Genomic DNA, 27,835 nt, shown 5'->3' with positions numbered 1-27,835 from the left:
GATCAGCGGGGTGAATACTGACATTTAGGAGCTGGAGAGAAAGCAATCAAGCCATTGTAAAGGTCCAGGTCATCCTCTGGTAATGTTGTTTTTAAAATATAGTTAATTTTACGTGTGCCTGGGTGGCTCAGTCGGTTAAGCATCTGCCTTTGGCTCAGGTCATGATCCCAGGGTCCTGGGATCAAGCCTCTTGTCCTGCTCCCTGCTCAGCAGGGAGTCTGCTTCTCCCTCTCTCTAACCCCTCTCCCTGCTCATGTTCTCTCATGCTCTCTCTGAAATAAATAAAATCTTAAAAAAAATAAAATATAGTTAACTTTTTATCACTTTTAATTAAAACTTGATTACTTAGAAGGCTTTCAGTCTGTTAATGATGGCTCAAATTCACAAATATAAATGAAACCAAGAAAACCTAGCCAAAATAGAACTATTGTTCTAAATAAACCTATTCTATATTTCCATTCAGAGGAAGCTGGGGAAATGTTACTGAGATTGAATGAAGGGCAATTTGAAAACTCAAGACTCAATCGGAGTAAAGTTGTAACATATGAGAAACCTAAAAGTAAAACTATGTCAAACACATTTTTATTTGGTGTTTTGTGCTAGATCGACTTAAACAAATAAAACAACTTTGTTGAACAGACTTTTTTTTAATATGACTATGCGTACATGGACAACTGAGAATAGGGAAAAGCCCCAAATTAATGTTTTCACAAATTACAGCTGTTACTATAGCTTGGATTTTAATAAATGAAGTTTCTCATTCAATATAGATTAACCAATCCCTCTTAATAAAACCAACATATTATACTGCTACACGTTTACCTTTCCAAACACTCCACAAAAAAAAAAAAGTGTTCCATCAGAGCCCCCTCTCCTTTAATATTTAGTTTATTAGTAGTTTCTAAAATGGTAAAATAAAATTGAATTATATTAGCAAATGAAAGTGCAAGTTTGCACAGCTAAGCTCAGCAGTAAAAGTGAAGAGTGAAAAGTCAGAGCTGATGGGTGCCACGCAGAAGGAGGAGGTTTGTGAAGGGGTCCTGCACGGTGCTCTGTGTGCCAAACATAGTCAACATTCCATCAGGTCTTCTTTGCTCTTAAACGAGCAAAACCAAATTCTTTTTTTATTTAAAGAAATAGTAAATCTTTACTCCCCCCCCCCCCCCCATAATTTGTGATCAGGTAAGGCAAAGGTAAGTCCCACCATCACTGGGGACAGCAGCAATGTACAGACGTCAGAAATAGCCCTGAATCATCACGAACATTCTCTCATGGTAACATAAGGAATGCATCCAGTAAATCAAAGTTTGCAATGTTGTCACGTTGTTCTAATTTATTTGATTAGTTTATCTGGAAAAACTTTATAAATACATTATTTAAGAGGACAGTCTATTTCCTTGCTCTGAAAAAATAATGTTTCTTTTTCACATTTGAAAACTGTTTAGTATGTTTTTGCAAAAAGAGATGCAAGAATGTGACAGCTGGGTTTGCAGAATGTCCATGTACAAATTGCATTTACAAGAACCTGGTAATCTGCCTACAGTTTGCTTCTACAAATAGAACTCTTTGCAGTAATATTTAAACAGGCTTAATTTAAACACCTCTCCTATTCACTCTACTTGTAGAACAAAGAGGTACTTATTTTTCAAGTATTACATTGTAAAAGGTAAATTTTTTGTGCCAATTTTATGTTAGCTTTTAAAGACCAACACATTTATATGAAAAATCATGCCTAGTCAGCCCATTTTTTTTTTAATAGCCAAATGATCTCATCTTTTAGAGAATGCAGAAAAATATTGATTTGCTAAGAAGGAGCACACTGGAAAAAGCTGTTTTAAAGTACTGAAGAACAAGGAACATTTTTTTCTCTATTGGCGAAAATTATTAGAAAAGCTATCCAGTCTGTTGTCTTTAGCTGGTTTTAATAAAGTCTTTTCAAAATGATGGTCAAGAAATCTTAAGAAAACTGGAGGAGGGGGATGCTCCTTTATAGCATGGAAGGAATTCCATTAATTGTAGAAATTCTTTTTAAATTTCTGCTTTGGTTCTTCAGAAGAAATGCTCATATAACTTCTATATTAGGAGACAGAAAAAAGAACAGATTTAATATTTATCTAACATTTTGTTTCAAGAATACTACGGTAGTATCTTACATTTCTAAAACTTTGCCATGCTTTTCTATACATTGTCTTATATAAGAATAGGTGATTTCATCAGAATCTTATATTTTAATGAACTCTACCACTAGCAGGAAAACACATGTCCTTTTCTTTACCTTCAATTTAGGCTATATCATTTACTTTTCTAAATGACATACATCAGTTGTACTCTCCTTGATGTTAGAGACTTACGTTCATTGGTCTTGTATCCTCAGCACCTGAAGCTTCAGGCTCCAAACATATGGCTAAATAAATGTTTGTTGAAAAACAGTCATGACCCCCAAAAGAACCCTGACACCGCTTAAGATCACAGACACTTGACTCTGTTCCTACAGAAGTTACAGAAGGGCAGTAACAGTGAGAATGGAATGACAGGTAAATCAAAAGGTGAGTTAAGGCCTGTTATGTGACACAGAAGGTCATCTGGGTGTCCCTCGCCTCTCTGTGAATCTGGAACATGACGAGGTAGGGAGCTGCACCAGGAGTGTTTCCACTAACATACAAATCATCAGATTATTCCCAGAGTCTTAAGAATGAGGACGTCAGACCTGGGACAGGCCGTATAGCTTCCTTCTACAAGAAGGGGATCATAAAGTGAAGTTAGACTCCCAAGGTCAGTCTATTAGAGAAGGAAAAAAGCCTAGCTTCATTTGGACAGGTGCTTCAACACTGGCTTTTCCAGCCAATTAAAGTGGAAAATAGGAGTTACAAGTTCACAGATGGAAATCTGAAAGACAAAACAACTTGACCACAAATAATTCTGCAGACTCCGTTTAAACATGCTGAATTTGGCCAGCTCTGTTCATAATGGTATAAAGAGAGGCTAGTCCATACATGAAAGTGATCTGCTGGGAAGAGAAACTTGACAGAACTCAAAGAGGTTTGAGAAGAACCAGAGCTGAGATTATTCCACCTAATTCTGAGACTGATGAGATTGTGCTGTTGAGTTGTTGTGACTCTTGAGTTGGTAACTTTTGATGTTGCTCCTTATTTCTCTGGGTCACACAAAGCTATTGTTCTTTTTGCACAAAGACTTCAGGTCAAGGGTGAGTCCCAGAGATGGTATGAGAGAGTCGCTGGTCGTTTCAACAACAGCAACAGGCACTCAACAAAGGACAGAAGACCACTGGGTTCATGAATATTCTCCTAGTTCTGAATATGGGTCTCCTTATCTAAATTCTAACGGTCTTATTACATTTAAAAGGGACAACAGTGTATCACCTAAGCTGCTAAACCTGAACAAGAGAAAAATGGGAGAACATGACGACAGTCTTCATATATCTGAAGAGCTGGGAAAGATGAAACAAACACCAGGCGGCAGAACTAGGCCCGAGGGTCCCCAGGTTATGGTGGGGCATTAAATGCTTGTCTTTATATGAAGGATGTTCTGACAGTGCATGTTTCTGGGCAGTGAGGACTGCTCTGTGAGGAGAAGGTGATGGACATCCAGTGGGTGATGCAGACTGGATTTGCACACCTAGTTGGGGGAATAGGAGGGGCTCTAGAATTTGCCCAATCCAACTCAAAATTCAATTTCTGTGATCCTTACACAATCTTTTCCACGTGGTCCCTGGAAGAACAAAGCTGCCCTAGTCACACTGCACAAGGTTCGTTCCCTTATGTGGTTCCCGAAGGGAGCTCGAGGCAAGCTTACCTGCTGTCTGTTGTGTTTGAACACCATCTACCTGAGGCAGGGGCCCAAGTGTCCCTTCATCATCAAAGGCCAGAATTGGATTCAAAGGAATTTCTGGGCTCTCGCTATTGGCGACATCTAATCTGGATGGTTTAGATCCAATGGGTAAGTTTATAATTTCCTCGAAATTTTCATTCTGAACAGATACTCCATTTTCACTTGGTTGTTTTTCCAAATTGGGAGTACTAAGGAATGTGAAAAATCAAAATTGAAAGGAGTCAGCATTAAAACTGGAAAAAACATTTTTAAAACAACCAAAAACTATTTTGTAATAGTCATTTTAGAATTTTATTTATTTATTTTAAATATTTTATTTATTTGACAGAGAGAGACACAGCGCGAGAGGGAACGCAAGCAGGGGGAGTGGGAGAGGGAGAAGCAGGCCTCCTGCCGAGCAGGGAACCCGATGTGGGGCTCGATCCCAGGACCCTAGGATCATGACCTGAGCTGAAGGCAGACACTGAACGACTGAGCCACCCAGGCGCGCCCATTTTAGAATTTTAGAATCAAATGTTAACACTGATTGACCACATCATTCACAAAAGTGGTGAATTTTGACATATTTGCAATTTTACACTTATTTTTTAAAAATCTTTTTGTTATAAAAAATTTATCAAATGGAACAAGTTATCAGTTAGAATAGATCATTATTTTCAACACACATGTAACAATTTCTACCACAGGCATTTTCACATGCCTTTGTTTGATAAAACAGTAGCCCTTATTAGGTCCTTTACTTCAAAGATGAGGGGATTGAAATGTGGGGGTATGGGGACAATCTGTAGAGTCACAGAACAACTGAGACAGAGTTCAAACTGAATGTATGCTCTCCTGATCTCTGGCTATGTGTTCTGTTCATTATGCCATTTTGTACAGTACCTGGCTATTCAAATGCTAGCCTTTCCTGGGTACCTCTAGCTTACTAAAACGTGCAAGTTTTTTATAGGTCTATTGTTTAAGACCAACCTTATCTTTACCCCTTAAATCTGCCTCTGACCCCAACTTGCTTCTCATTAATTCATGCTTAATATCTTGGATTTATTTTTGAGGTACATTTAATTGGCCACCAAATCATTAATTTTCTACTTACAGTTTCTCTTAGGTTTTTCCCTCTCTTTAGAAGCTCCGTAACCAAATTGAAAGCCTTTTATATGTTCATTATTATGCTTTACAATGCAGCAGAAACAATACAAATGAATGCTAGATTCACTTTATCTGAGTGCAGCAGTAAACATATATTTGCAAGCTTCATATTTTGTTCAGTGCTCAGTTCGTGTATGAAAAAAACCCCTATTTGACAAAATTCTACAGTTAAAATTTTCAAATGGAAAAGACTAACCATATGAAGCAAAAATTGTGAAGGTCTTAATTTCTAATACATACTGATCATCAATTGAATGTTTAACTATAGGTCTATGGAAAGAGGCTAGAGATCAGAAAATCAGGTCTGTAGTATAATTATAATGCCAACTGCTTGAACTTTAGCAAGTCAATTCATCTTTTTCTGTCTCCTTCCCAAATGGTAACATAAAGCTAATGTACATCCAATTTTTCCATTTGCTTTTTATTTTGAGGAAACTGCTTTTTTACCATTGAAGACATAGTTTACCTAATTCACAAGAAATAATGATTTTCGGGACACATTCTAAAGCATTTCTGATTTAGATATTTTGGTATATTTTTGTTAATTAAAACTTTTCTTGGGCGCCTGCATGGCTCAGTCGGTTAAGTGTCTGCCTTCAGCTCAGGTCATGATTCCAGGGTCCTGGGATCGAGCCCCATGTCAGGCTCTCTCTGCTCAGTGGGGAGCCTGCTTCTCCCTCTCCCTCTGCCTGCCGCTCTGCCTGCTTGTGTGTCTGCACTCTCTCTCTCTCTCTCATTCTCTGTCAAATAAATAAATAAAATCTTAAACTTTTCTTCTAGGAAAAAAAAAATCTGTCCTAAGTGTCTCACAAGGTATTGCAGAGTACATTGAAAGTACTATTTGTAAAAGTCTGTGAAAAATAACATAAAAACAGTGTACAGAGTATGATGGCAATCTTTTGCTATTTCACCAAGGGGGCTTGGCATCACAGTAGTGATGCGGGAGCGCATGCATGTGCGTGCCCGACACCCCCTGTTCTAAGTGATTGGATCAGCCACCATACCCATCCTCCTGATTCTTTTTTTTTTTTTTTTTAAGGTTTTATTTATTTACTTATTTGAGAGACAGCGAGAGTGTGAAGAGAGATCACGAGCAGGGGGAAGGGACAGAGGGAGAAGCAGACTCCCTGCTGAGCAGGGAGCCTGATGAGGGGCTGGGTCCCCAAATCCTGGCATCATGACCTGAGCCGAAGGCAGACGCTTAACCGACTGAGCCACCCAGGTACCCCCCGTCCTCCTGGTTCTTTCCCAACACTGATGGGCTCTCTGTAACCAGGAAAACAGTTTTAGTTTTAGTTTTAGTTCTCATCCCAAAGTGATTTTCAGTAGAAGTTTCTGCAAAAGGTAAAGAAGAGGAATGCATCTCCAAGCCCCGTTCCTTGGCCACCTCAACTGCCATCACCTTCTAGGCTTGCATGTGCTAACAAGTTTTAATGGCCACGCCAACCCAGACTTGAGTCAACAGCTGACTTCATTTTCCCCTCCCACTCCTACCTGACCTCTCCACCCATTCTTACTTGTTAGCAATTAGAGGAATTGTGCTGTATGCTTTGGATGGCCAATTATTAAATGTTCAGAAGATACTGTGACCAGCAGAAACTATAAAACTGAAACTGAAGACACTGGGGTTAGGGAATATGCATCTGTGTGTCCTCTCAGGGTAAGATCACCAGCTTCTGAGGTCCTTTTCTTTGGCTATACTCTGGCAGCTGAAGCTGGATGCAAGTGTCTTGAAGACTGTGCACTTCGCTTGCTAAAATCTACCTAGAGGGGGCACCTGGCTGGCTCAGTGGGAGAAGCATGCAACTCTTGAACTCAGAATCATGAGTTTGAGCCCCACATTGGGTGCAGAGATTACTTAAAAAATAAAATGAAAAATAAAATTCAATCTACCTGGGTAAGGAGCTGAGACCATGGTGGGAATCTGACAGTCCATACGGCTTACTGTAGCCAGGACCTTATTCTTTCTTGATGTTTGTTATCATGGTACAGCAAGTACCTTTACTGTTTTTTAATTTTTTATTATTTTTTTTTTTACAAGTAACTTTAAAATTAAGAGTAATACATCTCGGGGCACCTGGGTGGCTCAGTTGGTTAAGCGACTGCCTTCGGCTTGGGTCATGATCCCAGGGTCCTGGGATCGAGCCCCACATCGGGCTCCCTGCTTCGCGGGAAGCCTGCTTTTCCCTTTCCCACTTCCCCCTGCTTGTGTTACCTCTCTCGCTGTCTCTGTCAATTAAATAAATAAAATCTTAAAAAAAAAAGTGATACATCTCTTTCTGTTTGAATGGTAAAGGCTTGGGACTGTTATATTTCCTTTAGGGCAAACTAAAAACAATGATAAACTCCTAAGATTTGAAGGAAAACCACTAGGTCAAAAACCAGAATTACTACATATCCCTTAAGAGTGAAGGATCATTCTCTTAAAAGTGAAGGATCTTAGCCTAGGGCCTCTTATTAGCAGGGGAGGACAGTAGCCCATGAGAAGTTTTTAGCTTCTAGAACAGATTCTCTGTTGGGGGTGGAAGAATATATCAGAATGACCTGAGAAACTTAAAATAATGTCTTCCCGCCTACATACCCCATACACACTTGTACGCACACATTCATCTGTGTCCTCTGTTTCTTGTTTCAAAGTGAGTTTCTTATCCACAAATAAACACTCTCCTCCATTCTATGGGCTCCTCCCTCTACAAATACTCATTCTCAAGAACCCAAAATGGTTTTCAGAGTAAGAAATCATCCTGCCCAGGATCATATATTTCTTTGCATCTGCAAAAGCTGGCCAGACTCTTGGTAACTCCAACCCTCTTCAGTCTACCTACTGCCAGTGGGGAGCCTGTTGGGCAAGGAGAATTGCTTTTAGGCTTTAAAAGCATTGCACACCAAAGGTTGAGAACACTAGAAACCACAGGGGCCAGACAGGTCACTCAGGCCCCTCAGGGCTGAAGTCAGGTTCAGGGTGTTCCTGGTGTAGGGTTTCTCTGCACCAGGAACTGCTGCTAGTCCTCACTGCTAGAAAATACCAGGAGGACGCTATCACCCCGGGGCGCTGCCAGGCAGTTTGCTGACATATCCCCAGGGGTGGATGTGGGGAGAATGTCACCCAGCTCATGGCACTCATTTATTTTTCCTGAAAAGAAGGTAAACCAATGTATTAGGTAACTGAGGCATTAGGAAAAGTTCACTTCTCTGATTCTGAACTAAAAGTATTCATTCTTTGGAGTGGCGTTTTCTAGTGAAAACAAACCCTGCCACGTGCTTACAGCATTCGCTGTGGTAGATTTCCACAGGGGATCACCCATCTCACATTCTTCAGAAGGGACGCTGGGGATCTCTAATCAGTGACTTAACTCACAGTAAGTAGGCTGGAAGGATCTATGCCTCTACTCTGGGTGCACGGTAGGGTATTTAATAAACATGTGAACTGATGACGAGGATTATGGAATGCTTCGTTAACCATAATGCACTGAGGTGAAAAACGATGATCTGGTATCAAGGTTGACTTGAAACTGGGGGTAAAAGGGAACATCCATGGATGCGATTTATTTGTAACTTTAAAAATCTTTAACAGGGTTTCAGAAGTGAAACTGTTTAAAAATGCGAGTCCCCACTGAAGCAAAGGGAATGTGAACAGGAAACTGTTTTAGGGAAGGGTATGAAAGGTTAGTATGAGCAGGTCCTTCTCCAGGTGGAAAGAGTATGAGTGGCAGATAGCCTCAGGGGTCCGTGCTAACAGCAGGGTTATAATAATCTGGAAGATAAGTAGAAGGAAAAATGTAAGTATCCAGATAATGATTATTCTGGGAAATGCAAGTCCTTGAGGATAACAGGAAAACAAATCTTCAAAATGTAAGCAATGTAAAGGGCAGAGGGGTTAGAGAACCACTGTAAGCTGAACCATCCTCCAAAGATGAAGCACTATCAGTGACAATGGACGTAAGAGATCTTGCAATCACTATAGACTGGATCCAGGTGACCCCGATTCCTTATGTTTTTATGGTTAAAGACGAGGCCAATAAAATGCAGGACAGGAGAAGATGGGATATCAGATACAACATAAAAGCACTTTTCTACATTACACTGCAGCTACACCAGCATGCTTGGTCTTCTGGACACCGTACCTTAGAAGGATCAAGACAAAGAACGTCTAATATTTGTCTAGTACAAACAGTTTTCAGAGCTCCTTCACAGACAATACTTCATTGGACCCTCCGGTACCTTGAGGGAAAGACCTCCTCATGTCCAGACGACAAAACTGAATCTTACTTAAGTAGGTTAATCCCAGAGTCGCTGAATTTCTCAGAGATAAAACTAGGAATCCAGCCTGGGACTTCTGGTTCTAAAGCTCTTCTTCCTCAACCCCACGTTTGTGCTGAAAAATCTCTAGAAAACAGGACTCAAATGACAAAGAGCTGGAGAAGGAGCCTTTTTAGAGGCAAGGTAAACCTGTCAGGTTTGGGGGTTTTTTTTTGTTTTGTTTTTTTTTGCCGCTCAGCTCCAAATTTCATCTTTCAATCTTGCTCTGAAACTCTATGTGGGCCCTTTAACTAATTCTCCTTTGCCAGCTGGCACGATCTTTAAGCTTCGTCCTTTAAGGCCGCCGGAGAGACACGGCACAAGGAAAAGTCTGCTTCCTGGTTTGGTTGTGCTTGCTCGGCAGGCTCCTGCAGCACACACACTCCCAGCGTCTGGCTCCTGTGTGCGTGAGGCTGCCTCGGCACCCAGCCCCTGTGGCAGGAGGGGCTGCCCCCAGCACCTCCCAGGGCCAACCTGTGGCAGACAGAGTGCCTGTATTGGGACACCTCCCAGTGAAGAGCTCTCCTAAGCATTCCAGAGGGTAGATACTTGGCAAGTTCCACCACTAAGTTTCTTTCATGAAAGAACTTCTCCACCATCCAGTGGGTCACAGCCATACCCTCTCCCACAGGGTCTGGATGGAAGCCTGGGGAAGGGCACTCTTCCCTAGGGATGGCTCAGGGATGTGGCTGCTCCTTAGACCTGCTAACCCCGTTATCTTGAGTTCTCTTTGCTTCTTACTAGCAATCTGTTGTTACTTCCATCCCAAGTAAGAGTTAATTATTCTTGATGTTAAACTTTCTTATTCAAATTCATTTGCCTGGTTTCTCTCTCCCGACTGGACTCTGACTGATAGACAAAGTGTAGGAATAATACTCGCTTTATAAGATGAAAGCAAAAAGAGGACAGAAACAAAATCTATATAATTACAAAAGGTATGGAAATTGTGAGAAAGGAATAACTAAAACCTAGTTTCTGACAACCATGGGTCCAAACTTTGAAACTGCAAATAGGTAGCTCTAAGAAAAAAAAAAGTGCTTTTTGTTACTGAAGAGATGATGCTAAGTGGAAGTACACATTGTTTCAAGATTGGTGTGGATAAGTTCAGGGAAGATAAATTTAGAAATAGAGGGAAGCAGGGTTTCTTACCCTACATATCATAAACTATGTATCATGCAATGGGGAACAAACTTAACAGCACATTAAACATTCCCTAGAGGCCAGGGTCATTCTGAAATGGATTGTATTTCTCAAAATGGGGTCCAATTCTCTATATGAACTTTTACAAATATGTTTTCATTCTGATAAAAATAAAAAAAAAAACTCCAATAGAATAGTCTGATCATCTACATGGCTGACTATCATAAAGCCGAGTTTAGTGCTTCATTATACATTAGTATTTCAGAGCATACTGTACCAGCTTATGTGGCAAGGGCTGATGACAAATGAACTAGGTTGAACTGGGTATATAAATATTATGTCAGTGCCAAGTAAAAGCCAAGGGACCTCACGGTACACTGTATGAAAAGAGATTTGAGGTTTGAAGGCAGTTTAAATAGAGAAAAGCAATGGGTGAAATAAGTGATCAGAAATAGAATTTTACCATCTCATTTTACATAGTAAAATTATGTTTTAGGTAATGATTAATTACTTGATGATTTTATCACTGAAAAAAGTCAGCTAATGTAAACTAATGTTATTCGTCAGATAAAATTATCAGTGGCTTAATAAACCTGGTCCTTATAATAATGGGGTTCTCTCTGTGATACTTTTTATTCTTTCATAAAAGTCTCCTTTTTTTGAAGTCAGTGAATTGAACATCATAAATTATAGCAGTTAGGGATGAATATTTTATTTGAAAATCAAACTAATTAAAAGCATAAAATATCACTTAATATGTATCTTAGGTGATGACAATAAATTTATTTAACATGGTTGAAAGCTTATTAATAAGCTCTCTCTCAGAAAAATTCTTTTCTTTGGTATTACAGTGGGAAAAATAAAAGATTGTACTGTCCTAGAAAGATACCAATGGATGTCTTATGACTATGGACTTCTTAGAAGAACTTATCTTTGCATTGCTGCCAATATCATAAAACAATGGGCAGTGTGTGTTTTTAGATTAAGAAAAAAATCAGACCTTTAATTCTCTGATGCAGCAAACACTCTGGCATTAGAGACAGGAAAACTCATAAAAGAATTAAGTAAATTAAAAAAAAAAGTCACAGGTGAAATTTTTTAACAGTATAACAAATACTTCTAAAAGTTCTCTATGACTGGATTTTTAAGCACAGGTTAGAATTACCCTGATTTTTTATTTTTGAGAGTGTTCTTATGATGCTGTCAATATTAACACCAAAGAAGAGAAAGGCAATCTTTTTTCAACCCACATTTCTTTCTTGTCTGTTGTTAGCAACTGTTTGTTTCTTCAATAAGAAGCCCTACTACCAATATCAGAAATACTGGCATCCAAATTATTTTACTGTAGAACAAACCTGTGACAAACAAGAATATTATGTATGGTGAAAATATGCCACTTAAGGGTGTGAATAAGGTCTAGATCACGTTAAATATATACAAATAAAATGCTTCCCCGTAATTTTCTTTAATAGGCACACACAAACCTAACCATCATATTTAAAGACTCAAGAAAAAAAGACATTTTCCCTTTCTCTAACTACAGAATTACTAGCTCTACCAAAAACTAATGAACCCAAATGAAAATGAATCTTAATGTTAAAACTTTGAAATTCTGTCAGGCCTAGGAAGTTCTGGTGGGATTAGTGCTTTGCTCTCACGTGTATCAGTAAAAAGGGCCCAGTTGTTTAACTCACCTCTCCACAGTCACTGTCGATTGGTGTGAGGTGACCGCATGTGGGCTGCTCATTGGTTCTCCATTTCCTGGAGAGTTTGTCATACATGGAAGTGCAGATACCACTGGACACAGCAAAGAAGATGGGACAAACGGTTACTACTACTCTAGTATCGAACCCAAACCCCAGGAGCCAGAATGCCTAGATTTATGTCCTGGCTCTGCTACTTACCGGCTGTGTGACCTTGGGCAGGCCACAGACTCTCTGTGCCTCAGTTTCCTCATGAGTAAGAATACCTACCTCACAGACTCCAGTGAGAATTAAATGTCTTAATATACGCAAAGTACTTAGAACAGTGCCCAGCACAATGTAAGGGTGGAAAGCACTGTTATTATTTTTGCTTGCACTAAATTGACTTTGGGCAAAAAGTATATAATGTTCAAGCCAAAGCAATTGATGAAGATAGCAGTAAGCTGACTTGATCAGGCTGATGGTGAATATCTTCTGAAGGATTCAGAGCAAATCACCATGAACTACCTTAAGTGATAAAAAATAATTTTTAAACTCAGTTTAGAATGGAAGGCCAGTGAATTGTACTTTACTATGCCACCTCGTCATTCAATGCTCAGTGCTGTAGTCCAGCTTAAGCCAACAATATTGATGACAGACTCCAAAATCTAAGCCAGGGTTACTTAAAGTCCTGTAAACCTTCATATAGGTCAGAGTTTCAGGGAAATTTGTGGCAGTTTATGGTTTCAGCTTGACATGAAGGAATAACTGAAATATAATTCCAAGGAAGTGTTATTTCACAGCCTGGCACAAATTCAGTAAAGCTGCCAGAGGTCCAGAGAGTCTGATAACTGAAGAAATTATTAATAACTTTATTAAAGGGGCCAAAATTCACAAAGCTGGTAATAGGCAGCCTTGGAGATTTCTGATAGATCTGTAAGCTCACCTGCCTGCCTGCCCTAGAATTCTCTTTGGAGCACTGGCAACACCATTCAGTCCTCAACCACACATGGGACAGAGGGAAAGAGGAATATTTATTAGACAGATAATCCCTCAGGCCTCTATTTAGCAGTATTAACTCAAACCAGATTTATTATGAGTGTTGATAAACACAGATATGATGACTGGCAAGTTGCACCTTCCCTCTTGCTTTTGTTGATTCTCGGGCTGAGGTACAAAATCGTATTTTGTAATATATATAATTTGTATAATAAATATTGAAAGAATTAATATAAGGGGAACAGCCAGGAAGGGGAAATATGTAAAAACAAACAAAAAAATAAGGAACCTGGCCATGCATTAACTATAGCAACAGCCCCTCAAAAAACCCCATGTTGGTGCAATTTAAATCCTAAAATGCTCATTCTGATGACTCATGGGGGGTTGTGCCTACGTAAAGTCTTCCTGAGTTACAACATTTGTGAAGACAACCTGTTAAAAATGCAACGGGGTTAACAGGCAACCATTAGGGTTATTCTCCAAACAAATATAATTAGGGCATCTTGAAAAAAGCATGAAAAGTTCACTAAGAAGGAATCATGACATAGAGAAACTAGGATAGCCTCTTTTGAAATAAAACCAAATCCCAAGATACCAACATATTACTTTTGAAAACCTCTAGAGTTTACAGAAAAAAATTTTTTTCACATAAATCATTTCATTTGATCTTTAGTCTTGCAAGAAAAAAACAGCAAAGGAAAGTGAGGTATCTCTGGTGCTTTCCTGTCATATTGATATTGCAGATGAGGAAAGAAAAAGAGTGCATGATGAGCTATCTACCAACCACCTGTATGTACAATCATGAAGACTATGTGGGATCACAGGCGAATCGTAAGCTTGGACTCCAGCTGTATGAGCTGGGTCTGCCACTTGAGTGAAGAACTCCTCGGGGGAAGGGACCTGGCCTGGCCTGTTCACACTGAATCCCAGCACCTGCAACAAGGTCTGGCACGTGACAGGTCTCCAAAAATGCTTGCTGACCTCAAGATAAAGCAGTTCTACCTCACAAGGCGGCAGCGGAAATTAAAGAAGAAAATGTATGCAGGAGGTACCTGACACAAAGAGACCATTTAATAAATATTAATTGAATTTGGGTACTAACACACTAAGGTACATTTTATTTCAAGCAAATTTGGTTTAAAATCACCAAGAAATTAATCATCTCTGTCCAAAGCCTATAGGTATCAACAACTTTCTAATGAAATTTCAACTAATTTCTAATTTTAACTCTATTCTGAAATCAGAAGTTAAAAAGGTATAAATTCTTTTGTGAGAACTGCCATAAATACAAGTTGTCAAAATGTGTTTAGAGTCCTTAAGAGCAAATACAAATACATGCTACTTTAGCAGACAATAAATGATAAATGAAATTTAATTTTATAACACAAATAAAATTCTTCTAATCGTGTGTATATATATTCAGATGTGTACATCTCTTTCTCTATAGGCATATATCTATATACACATAGATATATACAAACATATATTCACAAATACGGGTATTTGTAATGTAACATGATTTAAAATATTAAAGCACACTATTAGAGTATAAACAAATGTGAAAAAAAAATCTGCCAGAACTGTGAGAGTTTTACATAAGGCGAAAATCTGTGGACTAGATGACACACACCTAAGCTTCTGTAAGTCAATGAGTACCTTTTTCTCCCCCAAGTCAATGAATATCTTGATCTCTAGAGAGTCAATCCAAAAATTCTATATTTGAATTTGTTTGAATTCACTGAAGTAAATACCTGGTCCTTCAGGGAGAGCTCCCTTGGTTATATCTCCATTTCTCTGATCAACAGGTTTCTACCAAAAAAAAAAAGAAAAAAAAAAGAAAAAAGAAAAAAAGATTTTTTAATGTTAAAGTGAAAGTAAAGAAAAAAAAGCTATTAAGAATAGTTTAAAAATGGCACCTCAGTACCTTATCTGTAGCTTCTGTTCTCCTGGTTCTTTTCATAATCTCCTCGAGTCGCTACAAGAAAGGGAGAATTGAGCAAAGGGGTCAGAGAGGGAAAGAAGGCGAGCCTGGCACATTTCACTGACTAAGCAAATGGGTCATCCAAACACGTCTGTTACTGTGGGCAATTATAATACCCACTGCTTCAACTTAATTGGCATTATTCACATCAAGCTGGAACTGACTTAAGCCACACGAATCGGAAGGAACTGTTTTTGGTGGGGGCCGCACTATGAAGACAGATTTCTTTGGACGAGATGATTAATATTGGGAGCTACTTTAGTTAATCTGGAATGGGCAGCACGCATTTGCTTTCTGAGAGCGGTGAGCTAGTCTCCTGGGCTTGGGGCTTCAAGTCTGGGGAAGAAGGAACAATTAGCATCCCAGGCTCTGTTCTAGACGGGGTCACCTTTTTCCTTTCCAGGCGCTCCTGCTCTTCTCTCTGGAAATGCCTCTCTCGCTCCTGCCGAACCCTCTCTGCTTCCTCACGAAGGCGAGCTTCTTCTTCCTTCTGGAAACAAGAAGTGGGCCAGTGCTTCAGGCCGGCAGGGCCTCGGGCCGCCCGCATCCATCCGGGCGCCCGGAGGCGGAGGCTCGGGGTCCACGGGGCAGGTGCAGGATGCGAGCGCGCGCGTGCGCACACGAGGCGCGGGGCCTTGTCCCCGCGCGCCGTGCGCTGGGCGCTCTCCTCCGCTCTGAGCGGGCCTGGCCCTGGCCAGGCGGGCCCCTACCTGCTTCTGGGCGCGCTCCTGGTCCTCGCGCTCGCGCCGCTCCCGCTCCTCCGCCTGCCGCCGCAGCTGCTCTTCCCTCTCCCGGGCCTGCTCAGCCTCCAGCCGGCGGGATTCCTCCTCCCGCCGAGCCTGCTCCTCCGCCACCTTCTGCGCCAGCTCCTCTCTCTTTTGTCTGGAAAATGACACACACAAAGCAGAGATACACTGGGCGGGGGAGACGACTCCCTGAAGAGAGCCTAGAGTTTGTGGTTGCGGCCTGGGCAGTCTGTTCTGAGGAAAATCGCCGTGGGACACGCTCAGCATGCTTTGGGGACAAAATGAGAAGCCACCCTCTCTTCTTCCTCATTTTCCCAGCCTCACGTTGCCTCGTGGTAAACAGAAGGAAAATGCAACCACTAATATTTTGAGGAGAGCTTGTTTTGTGAAAGGATGTGCAATTTAACTATCTTTAAAGGCTAAGACTAATTTTATCCAATAATGGGACATTTTAGTAATGAATTTGAATACCCCCCGCCCCGGAAATCTTTGCAAATTAATAAAGGTTACAATGTTCTGTTGCAGGGCAGGACGAAGACAGACTATGTAAGCTCCCTGCTGTGATCAAGTGTAGGGTATGTCCAAGGTTGCTGCCCAGCACTGGGGCTGCGATCCTCCCCCGAGATGCAGTTCTGCTTGTCTGAAGAACAATGTCCGTGACAAATTGGTTTTATTAGCCGCAGGAGGAGGCCAACTAAGCCAACTGTCCCCAGCATCCTGCCCAGCAGGCCATCATGGGGCACTTAACTATCTCACCCAGCTACTCCCTGAGAGTTCTATCTGGAAGAAAACACAAGCTTTTACTATGCAGCTTTAAAATGATTATTAGAAAGATAACGAGGAACTATGGAGATTAGAAATATGTTCAGTTAAAAAAAAAAAATCAGACTGTACAATTGTACCTCTACTGTGGTTAGAATTACATGAACAGATGTCTGTGTGTGTGTCCATATTTATGTACGTGTATAAACCCCTACACTGTTCAGAGACCCAAAATCCACTTTGCCAATTACTGAAAACTGGTAAGATTATGGATAGATTTTTTTCTTTCTTTAAAACCTTTCTCCATCAGTGTTGTACTGTCATTAGAGTAAGAAAATGTGATTTAAAAAAATCACTTAGTGGTCAGATGCATGATTCTGAAGCAACGAGTCCATTCACCTTCATCACTACCACCACCTCTTGTCTCTCAGACTAAAGACTTAATCCAAGGTAACCCCAGGATGGCCCTGCTCACTGAGCAATGGTTACTCCTTTACCTTCCCAGCTCTTCCTTCTCCCTCTTCTCTCTTTCCTCCTTCTCTCTCTGCTCTCGGGCCAGCCGCCTCTTCTCAGCTAGCAGCCTCGTGGCCTCTTCTGGGTCGGTGGTGCCTGCGGAGGTCTTGGGAGAAGCGGCGGCAGTCACGGTGTATGGCGAGGCTGGGGCTGACGCTGGGGCTGGGACTGGCGCTGGAGCAGGGGCCGATGCTGGGGCTGGGGCTGGGGCTGGGGCTGAAGCAGCTGTACAAACAGGTACAGGGAGAAAACCAGTTGGAAACAAAACCCAAAGAACAAAACAAAAACTAGCATTCCCCACACCCCAGGCCTAGAATTCATCATTATAAAAGAAAAGGGAATGTTTATTACTGTGTGTTCTCACGGTTTCACTGTATTCTATTTGTAACCAAGCAACAGATAACAAAAAGGTGCATGTGTAAGTGAGACATCCAACAAAGCTGACACTCTGTCACCAAGTCTTATTTTTATACAAGTTAATCAGTTAACAACATATATCAAATGTGTACTCAGTATAGAGCCTCACTTTAGGTTCTGTGGGAAGTTATACTCTGAGCAAAAAGAAGATGAGATCTTCCATTTGTCTTTCATTACACTTAAAAAATTCCTTCTCTTTAGTGACTATTCATTACTAGTGGACCAAAGCCTTTCTGTGACCATCCTCAGCATCCTTGCCATGAGTCCAGATTCAGGCTGGGAAGATGACACCCGATGAAGATGAAGAAGTCCCTTTTTGTCTACCTAGAGCTGTCTCCAGGTCTGAGATAGGAGGAGTCAAGGGCCTCTTCAGGAGCCAGCACTCGTATTCCTTACCCATTTGGGCCTCTGTGGTCTGTCCTGATGCCAAGATGCAAGATGGCAGTACAAGTCCTCTGACCTTATCCACATTCAGGAAATGGCCTAGAGAGCCACTCTATGTGGCCAGGAGTCCCACCTAGATGCTGCGCTGGGAGGTGTGATCTCTGGTATTCTAGACCCTCCTTTCAAGATTAACGCATTTTTCTTTGCCCCTAGGACACTTTTTGGCCTTTCTCTCCTCTCTCTTTCCATGCAAACAAATATTGGACTCTTCTACTGTCTAACAACACTGTCACTTGTCTTGAATTATCTATTCTTTTTCTGTCCCTGCCCACATCTTCAAATTAAGTCTCAAGGAGAAAACTTTTGAATGAAGACAATTTTCAACAAAAAATATTGAACTCCTAGTTCCAGGTGATTCTAAACTTCTAAAAAGCATCTGGTTTAGCCTGGCAGAGATGAGATCCACTGGGTCTTTTGGAACGAATTCTGACCTCTGTCAAGCACCATAGGCTAGCCGGTGGTCCTTCAACTCCACTATGCACAAGATAACTGGCCATTCTGCATTTTATCTGACAATTCTGCATAGGAATTGATTGATGAGCTTAGTGTCTGTTTCAGAGTCCCTGGATCCACGACATACCTGGATTCAGTAGGTCTAAGACAGGGCCAGGGCTCTGTACTTTGAAACATTACAGAAGTGGTAAATTAAAACTATTTCCATAAACTCTTTTAAGATCTTTACTCTAAAAGGGTGAGACTAATCCCATTCATTGGAGTTTGAGTTGAACGTAGTCCCTTGCTTCTAATGTAGAACAGAATCTGAAGAAATTGTGACTTCTGTGTGTATGACTTCTGACACTAGGCATAAAGGATGTGGCTTCCTCGTGAAGCTCTCTCTCAGATCACACTCTCTGGGGGAAGCCAGCAAGCAAGTCCAGCAGACAGACTGAGGACATCAAGCAACCCTATGGAGAGGTTCATGTGCCATGAAATGGAGCTCAGCCATGTGTGTGCATCATCTTCCAACAACCCAGCTAAGCTGCTTCCAAACTCCTGACCCAAGGATCTGTGTGATATAACTATTGTAATAAGCTGCAAAGTTTTAGGCTGATTTGTTACACAGCAGTGACTAATACAAGCAATCCTGAGGCAGGTGCTCTGAACACCACATTTTGTGAAAAACTGGACTCGGTCAATAAAAGGAATCATAAGTCAGACCTGAATTAATATGCTGTGGCTCCAGCGATAGGCTTTTGATTGGTTATTTCTTTCTTTATACGTAAGAAAATCGCACGTAGGAAAAGTTCCCCAAGTTAACCTTGGAGTAAAATTTCTAAGTCCCCCAAGAAGAGCAAACAACCCACACTTCATCACAAGGCAACAGAATCTTACCAGGAGCAGCCTCCGGCTCGGCAGGTGTCCCCTCTTCAACTGTGGCTTCTTCCACCTTCACTAAAGGTGTTCTGCCCTTAAGTGATGGCTCATTGGCAACATTCTGGGGTTCCCTCTCGGGGTCTTTCCTCTCAGGTTCCACTCTGACTTCTCTCTTGACAGGGCGGATGTTGCCAGGGGATGGGGGCCGGACCTGAGCAGGGGCATCTTTGACTGATCCGGGAGGCAAGGAGGAGGTTGGCCTGGGTGTGCCAGGCAGATGAGGAAAGGATCTGGATGGCAGCCTGGGCAACACGCAGCAGAAAGAGAATGGGAGCCATCAGAACAGGCTTTGCCAGACCCTTCCTTTCCCCACTCCTCTACCACGTGAACGCCAGCACCAGTAAGGAAAAGAAACGAAGATACTGAGCTGGTGTATTTGTTTTTTATGCGGCAAACACAGAAATATTCACTTTAGAGACTCATTCCCATTTCCTTTTTCCTTTCTTACAAGGAAAAATGTTAGTCCCTAAGTCAATGCTAAACAGCATGGAGAGAATGAATAGTTTGCTTTCAGAGAACAGAGGCTACAGATTCTTCCACATGGGGCAACACAGCCAACCTCTTAAATTTCGCTTACCAAAGTCGGGAGGGAGCTGGTGATCTTGCTTTGGGATGAGAAGGAGATAGCGCTCTCCGAATGCCAGATGTGGGATGGAACGGTAGGTTTTCTCTGTCCCTCTCTCTTTTATAGCCCTAAGTTCGGAGACACACAATAGTTAGATTTTGCTATGAGTGGGACAGTCCCATTCACAGTATTCGATAGTGGAGCTGCAACCCACTGAGTGACTTTTTGGAAAATTTCCAGCCTTTGTCATTTATATCCATTCCACTCCCACAAAAAGCCCTTGTTAGCTCAAAACCTGAATCTTATAACTGAATTAACACCATCTGACACTAATAATAAAGTTCGGGATGTCCGATCTTGAGTTAAATTTGTTAAAAAAAAAATACACTTATACTCTTAGAAAGCACCTATACTTACTTTGTGTCTACAATCACCTGGGGCAAAATCTCTCATTGTCTTGTTTAACCCACACAAATATCAAAATAAAAGTCACTTTCATTTCTCCCTTGCCCTCATTTTAATTCTTCAGCATTTTTCTTCCTATGTTGGAAAATACCATACTCAGCCTTTTTTTAAATTTATGTGTCTGCTACATCAGACTTAATTCATTTTTTCCCTTTATACTGATACTATATAAGTAATTCCTTTCTAGGGGGCGCCTGGGTGAAGAGTCGTTAAGCATCTGCCTTCGGCTCCGGTCATGGTCCCAGGGTCCTGGGATGGAGCCCCGTATCAGGCTCCCTGCTCCATGGGAAGCCTGCTTCTCCCTCTCCCTCTGTCCCTGCTTGTGTTCCCTCTCTCGCTGTGTCTCTCTCTGTCAAATAAATAAAATCTTTAAAAGAATAATAATAATTCCTTTTTCACCTAATGGTCTTTGAAGGAAGAGTCAGGTTTAAGGTGAAGCATTTTAGCTATTTTCAATCTTCTTTAGGGATAAAACTGAAATGGGAGAGTGGGTCAAAACATCATTCCTTTTCTAACTGCATACTAGAAATTTAGCCAGGGAGGTGATACCTTTTCCAAGTCAAAATGAGCAAACGGGAACCCAGAGTGTTTGGTAATCTATAGTCAACCAAGACAAAAAGACAAAAACAAAAACAACAAACAACAACAACAACAAAAACCGCACAGAGCAAGGAAGACTCATTCTAAGTATCTAAAACGTGCCAACAGTGTCCTGGGATGGGACTGGATACTCTCTGGAAGCACCTGTGTGAGCACCTGTCAGTACCTTACTCTGTGGGACCCTTGCAGGAAAGCAGACTGTGAGAGGCCAAGAGAAGGGACAGAACTTTATCTATTTTATCTAGCCGCAGGGCCAAGAAGCTGGTAGTGTACCCTTTCTCTCTCCTTTCTGCCTGGTGCGAGCATCAACTCCCTTCTACCTTCCTTCCCCTCCACCCCCCACCCCCCCAGCCTTGTTCCCCTTCAGTGTCCCTTGTAATTGCTTCTCTCCACTTCCCTTAGTAGCATCCTAGTGGATGGACTGGGCTAGAGGTGCGGGGAAAACAGGAGTATCAAATAATACTCAGCGTCTTCCCAGAATTTCTAAATAAAACAAACGAAGACTGGGGCAGGAAAGAGCATTATAAGATGTGTGTCAGCTCTCTGTCACTTGTGGCTGCATGACCAGCCTTTGCTCCCATTTCTGGTCCCAGAAGGTGGGAGGTGGGGCCTCAGAATGCAGCTATTGTCCCTGGTGGCAGAAGTGGCAGCCAGCATAGGGGACACTTCTGGGCGCGATACTGGGGGCAATTATGTCTCTGGCATATCAGTGCCAGAGCGGAAGGCCGGGGCTCTTCCCAAGGGAAGATGGGCTTAAGCACCTCAAGTAGCTTTTTTTTTCCTTTCTCTCAAAACATTTTACTTTGGCTGAAGTCAAATTCAGGAGACATCTGAATGGGAAAATAAGTCAGGAAGGGCAATTTGTGAAGTGGAGGACACAGGGATGAATTTCATCATCTGTGTCTTGACAAGACAGGCATCGAGGGAAAGACCCTACAAAGAATTGTATAATCCTTCCTTTTGGATTAAAAAAAAAAAGTTAAAGTGCTATTGAACCAATTCTTTCTTTCCTAAAACTGCCCTCCCTTTATAATCACCTTAAAGGGGTAGGGAAACAGGCAAAGAGGTTTAGAAAAATGTTCGGGACTTGAGACGACATCCTCAGGCAGGTAGATGGTTTTACCCTCTTAGTGTTTTTAGGTGTCTTTTCACTGGTCTTGTCACCCAATCACCTATTTGGGTACCACACATGTAAAGGCACTCCTCATCCTCCCCCCTGATCTGAGTTAATAGTCAGTGGTCTGTACAATAACCTCTCCTATTAACATTTTCCACAAGGTTAACGGGAACACACACGGCAAGGTGCACGTCAGTGGACACTGTACCAGCAGGACAAGGACTTTGATCTTAATCAGAGCTAGGTTTAGAATACAAATAATGTTCAAGAGAGACAATATAGACTGGTACTCCAAGGCCTGCTGTCCAACAGAACATTCTGTGACGACAGAAATGTTCTACATCTGTGCTGTCCAATAAGCTAGCCACTAGCCACATTTTGGTCATTTGAGTTTAGATCTAAATGAATTAAAATGAAATAAAACTGAAAAGAAAGTTATGAAAACATTTCTATTTATAATAGCATCAAAAAGAATTAAATCCTTAGGAATAAACTTAACCAAGAAGGCAGAAGACTCCTACACTGAACACTAAAAGACATTGCTAAAAGAAATGAAAAGAACATAAACGGGAAGACATTCTGTGTTCACAGACTAGAAGACTTATTGTTAAAATGCTGATACTATCCAAAAGGATCTACAGAGTCAAAGCCACCCTATCAAAATCCAGTATCATTTTTTGCAGAAATAGAAAAATCTATCCTAAAGTCATATGGAACTTCAAGGGACCCTGAATAGACAAAACAATCTTGAAAACAAAGAACAAAGTTGGAGGTCTCCCACTTCCTGATTTCAGTATTACAAAGCTACAGTAATCAAAACAGTGTGGTACTGACATAAAGAGAGACATGGAGACCAATGGAGTCGAGAGCCCAGAAATAAATCCTTATGTACAAGGTCAAAGGATCCTCAATAAGGGTGCCAAGACCACTCAGCGGGGAAAAAGACAGTCTCTTCAATAAATGGTGCTGGGAAAACTGGATATCCACATGCCAAAGAATGTAGTTGGACGCTCACCTTACACCGTATACAAAAACTAACTCAAAATGGATTAAAGACCTAAATTTAATGCTTAAAACTATAAAATTCCTGCAAAAAAATGGGGGAAGCTTCATGATGCTGGATTTGTAATGAAGGATTTCTTGGATATGACACCAAAAGCACAGGCAATAAAAGCAAAAATAGGGGCGCCTGGGTGGCTCAATCGTTAAGCGTCTGCCTTCAGCTCAGGTCATGGTCCCAGGGTCCTGGGATCGAGCCCCACATTGGGGTCCCTGCTCAGCGGGAAGCCTGATTCTCCATCTCCCATTCCCCCTGCTTGTGTTCCTGCTCTTGCTATCTCTCTCTCTCTCTCTCTGTCAAATAAATAAATAAATAAAATCTTTAAAAAAAAAAAAAAAAGCAAAAATAGACAAATGGACTGCATCAAACTTAAAAACTCCTGTGCATCAAAGGATTCAATCAAAAGAGTAAGAAAGTCAACTACAGAATAAGAGAAATACTTGCAAATCATATATCTGATAAGAGATTAATATCCAGAAAATGTAATATCCAGAATATGTACATATCCTACAACTCAACACAAAAATTAAAATTAAAGATTAAAACAAATTAAAGAATAAGATTAAAAAATGAGCAAAGGACTTGAATAGATATTTCTCCAAAAGAGATGTGTGAATGGCCAACAAACATATAAAAAGATGTTCAACATCACTGATCATTAGAGAAATGCAAATCAAAATTGCAATGAGAGAGCACCTCACACCATTAGGATGGCCACTATAAAATAAACAAAAACCCAGAAAATAACAAGTGTTGGTGAAGGTGTGGAAGAAGTGGAACCCCTCTATACTGTTGGTGGGAATGTAAGTAAAATGGTGCATTTGCTATGGAGAACAGTATGGCAGTTCCTCAAAATATTAGAAAGAAAATTACCACAAAATCCAGCAATCCCACTTCTGGGTATATATCCCAAAGGACTGAAGGCAGGATCTTGAAGAGATATTTGCTACCCATGTATACAGCAGGACTATTCATAGTGCTATTCATATTCAAGAGGCAGAAGCACCTCAAATGTCCACCAGCAGACGAATGGATTCACAAAATGTGCATATGTGTACATGTGTGTGTTCGTGTGTATATGCATACATACATACAATGGAATATTATTAGCCTTAAAAAGGACAGAAATCCTGTCACATGCTACAGCATGGACAGACAGACCTTAAGGACATTATGCAAAGTGAAATAAGCCAATCACAAAAGGACAAATGCCATATGATGCCATTTATAGGATGTATCTAAAGTAGTCAAATTCAAAGAAACAGAAAGTAAAATGGTGGGTTGCCAGGTGGTGGGAGAGGAGGAAATGGGGAGTTGTTGTTCAGTGGGGAAAGTTTCAGTTTTGCAAGATTTAATTAGTTCTGGGGACAGGCTGCACAACAATGTGAATATACGTAACACTACCGAAATGTACACTTAAAAATAGTTAAGATGGTAAATTTTGTTACGTTTTTTTACTATAGTTAAACATTTTTTAAAAAGGAAATTAAATTGAAAATTCTGTTTGTCATTCTCACTAGCCACTTTTCAAGTGCTCCATGACCACAGGTCGCTGGTGGCTCAACTGAATTCCACAGGGCAGCTCTGGGGTATAAAAGACTTGTGAGTCACTTCTGGAAATAGGTATTTGCCTAAATATTTGGTAAAGAGGTGAAAAGATGACCAATAAATCAAATACAGGACAAGGAAGGCATCAAAAAAAATTAAAATGGGTGAGAAAGTGGAGCTTCTGAATCATGTGATGACAAATCCCTCTCCTTTAATCTGTTGACCAAGGGTCAGCTCTCATCCTTTCCTCCTGGTGTGTTAGGTTGTGTTTTTATCCACAACAAGATGCTTTTCCTTTGCTAAGTGCTTCTCCCTCCTCAGTAAGTCCCCAACCTTTGGGGGCAAAGCTCTTCTAACTATTGCTTTTTATCCACAGCTAGGCTCTCTGAATCTCATGTGCTAATGATGAACAACTACCCAGCCATCAAAGGTAGTTTCACCTCCAAGCTTCACTTGCAAGACCTCCTTGCCGGGCTGGAGGTCTGGCTCAATCAGGAATTAAACACTGATTCCTGAAAGCCTGGGGCTTGGAAGAAAACTGCCGAAAGGCAAAGCCATCAAGCTCTCACAATCCTCAAATTATTCTCAAACAACTAAGCAAAATCCTTTTATGTGTCCACCAGCTTTATAAATCCTAACACTCTGGGAAGTTAAGAGTTAAAAAAAAATTGTTCAGCCTTTTCATTAAACAGGTCGTGGTATTCCCATGCGAGAGAGGCAATGAGATCTTCTGGTTGACTGGGGAATCCTTTAAGAGAAGACCACACAACCGTATCTACTTCTTTCAACAGATACTAAATAACACACAGTTTGAGGAAGAAAGACTCTTAGAGACACACAAGTTACCTCATTGCATTTATGGCATGAAATTAATTATAGGTGAAACTCATGTTAGCTCAGCCACCTTGCCAGTAATTACAAGTACAATTATATTCTTTGCTTGCAAAATTTGAGTCTATAACACAGCCCAGGTGCCTTTCAAAAATTCGTTACCTAGCAAATCACTAGTGTTTTCAAAATACTTTGTTCCTATATTGTAGGATTTGGGCCTTGACAGGGATTAGCTAAGCAGACAAAAATTCTTTATTTTGCTTTTTGGTGAACCACATTCAGAGTTCAGCCAGCTCCTGGATATGGTTTAATAAAATGCAGAGGCAGCCGCGGAGGCCCACACCCCCTTCTGGGGCTGTCTGACTTGCAAACAGGAAAAAGCGTGCTGGCCTGGCCTTTAGTCGTACACAGGCCCCCATATGGTACTTCAGCCGCACGCACGCCCTTGAATGGAGAACAGTTTTCATCCTCAAATTCACATTTTTATGGGGAGCCCAACTCCCCAGTGGAGAGGAAGCGTGGGGACACCACCCAGGTGTGGGCACCTCCCACTCTGACACCCACACGGCAGCTGGGGCTGGTGTCCACCCTGCACAGAAACAGCACAGACCCGCCTGGCCGCTCCCGCCGGCTACTCACCGTGGTGCCGTGAGCCGTCCTCCTTCGCGCCGAGCCCTCCGGTGGCGTTACCAAGAATTTTGGCCGATCCGTCAGATTTCTAGAGTGTGCAGCTTTGGAGGGCATGATGTTGATGGGGCTGCAAGATGCTGAACGAGGACAAATGGGGATAACTAGGGTGTAGGTGATTGTTTTACACACAAGAGTGCCAGAAGAGTGGTTGAAGGAAAGCCAAAAGTGGGTTTAGGAAAAGGAGCAAAGCAGAGATAGAGAGAAAAGTAGGGAGAAGAAGTTATTACCTAAAGGTGTCCAGAACCATCATATTCCAACTCTCCTCACAGTCCTATCAGTTTACGGTGTGTCCAAAAAGAAGCCATGTCCAAGTGAAAACTCTAGACTATGTGAGTTCTTTGGCTATTTAAATAGTGATGAAAGATACAGATGTAGCCTAATAATTAAGGAAAGCAATGGGCTTATATTCCTATGAACTGATGGTTCTGGTAAAACACTACAGTAGTGATAGATCATTTTTATATAAGGACTGTTTATAATCAGATTTTTCATAATTAGCTTTAAGATGGGACAGAAGGTGGAGAGACAGGAAGTAAGCAAGCAGGCAATCAAGACTGACGCCACCTATTTCAGGAGTAAGGTTCAACAGCCACTAGAAAAAAAGCAACGGGATTTTTACAATGTTAAACAACCAAGTCTTACTAGGTGTTACAAGGATAACTAATAATTTCCAGAAAAAATTCTGTAAATGTTTTGTCTATTTAAAGCCAAATCAGATGCATGCCTTCTGGGTTTTCCCAAAAAGCCAAGGCATTTGATGGTTTATTAACAAGCAGTAGAAGGTATGGGGAGATGAGATGTAATCATTTCAAATGCTGAATAGAACATACATATGTTAGAACTGCCAAAAATAAAGTTGAATCGTGAATAGCTCTTACTGTTTTACTCAGGTTGGGATTTTTTTAAAAAATCAGTTTCTGACGATTCACCTTCACAGGAACATTGTCATTAACCAAGTGATTCTGGGCAAAAAATGGGTGTAAGGAAGTTCATATACCACTACACACAAAAAAGTGTGGGTTCTAAGGTTCCAAGGTTCATTCTTCAGATCTCGCCCAGAAATCTTATCCTCCAGCAAAAAAAAAAAAAAATTAGACAATTAAACATGACTCCTGAGGAGAATACTATGTGCTTGGATGATGTTATAAAATGACTTTCCGTACCTACTGCCATTGTAGCAAACTTTTAAAAAGACCATTATTTCAGCTAAGCATAATAGTATTTACTAATAAATTAAAAACTCAAAACTTCACAAGGAAAATTAAGAATTTTGGAATTATAGAGTTAAAAATGTTATTTTGGTTTCATTTACAGACAGAAAGTTGATCAGATTGCTTATTTATTTACGTGCTCTCTTATTAAATGATTTGCATTATCTTCTGGTATCGCTAAATGGTCAAGGCAGGGAATGGACTGGATATTGCATTCTCTTTTCCAATCCTCTGAAAACAGAACTATTGCTTCAGGATAAACTAAAACATTTTGCATTCCCCCTCAGTCCTCCTTAAAAGAATATGTGTATCTTAACTTGGGAGTTCACATAAACTTTGCTTCAGACCTTAATGGTGAAGGAAGATTCCTTTTTTTGTGAGAACGGAGAACCTAGT

General features: G+C 41.0%; 1 protein-coding gene across 1 annotated transcript in view; it reads right to left on the bottom strand.

Annotated features, from left to right (window-relative positions):
• Positions 1–573: 573 nt before the first annotated feature.
• Positions 574–27,835, bottom strand: part of MAP7 (microtubule associated protein 7) — a 172,525-nt gene continuing 145,263 nt past the window's right edge. Inside the window, exons 8-18 of the mRNA XM_021693162.2 lie at positions 26,178–26,305; positions 19,930–20,045; positions 19,311–19,594; positions 17,102–17,342; positions 15,807–15,978; positions 15,485–15,586; positions 15,040–15,090; positions 14,867–14,924; positions 12,129–12,231; positions 3,814–4,037; positions 574–2,073 (exon numbers count right to left, since the gene is read on the bottom strand). Coding sequence (XP_021548837.2) covers positions 2,063–2,073; positions 3,814–4,037; positions 12,129–12,231; positions 14,867–14,924; positions 15,040–15,090; positions 15,485–15,586; positions 15,807–15,978; positions 17,102–17,342; positions 19,311–19,594; positions 19,930–20,045; positions 26,178–26,305 — 1,490 coding nt within the window. The 3' untranslated portion in view covers positions 574–2,062. The remainder of the gene's footprint in view (positions 2,074–3,813; positions 4,038–12,128; positions 12,232–14,866; positions 14,925–15,039; positions 15,091–15,484; positions 15,587–15,806; positions 15,979–17,101; positions 17,343–19,310; positions 19,595–19,929; positions 20,046–26,177; positions 26,306–27,835) is intronic.

The sequence above is a fragment of the Neomonachus schauinslandi genome, chromosome 8 (genome assembly GCF_002201575.2).
Source record: "Neomonachus schauinslandi chromosome 8, ASM220157v2, whole genome shotgun sequence".
Taxonomy (NCBI): domain Eukaryota; kingdom Metazoa; phylum Chordata; class Mammalia; order Carnivora; family Phocidae; genus Neomonachus; species Neomonachus schauinslandi.
Note: the sequence above shows the minus strand (reverse complement) of the source record. Positions and strands in the feature narration are given on the sequence as shown.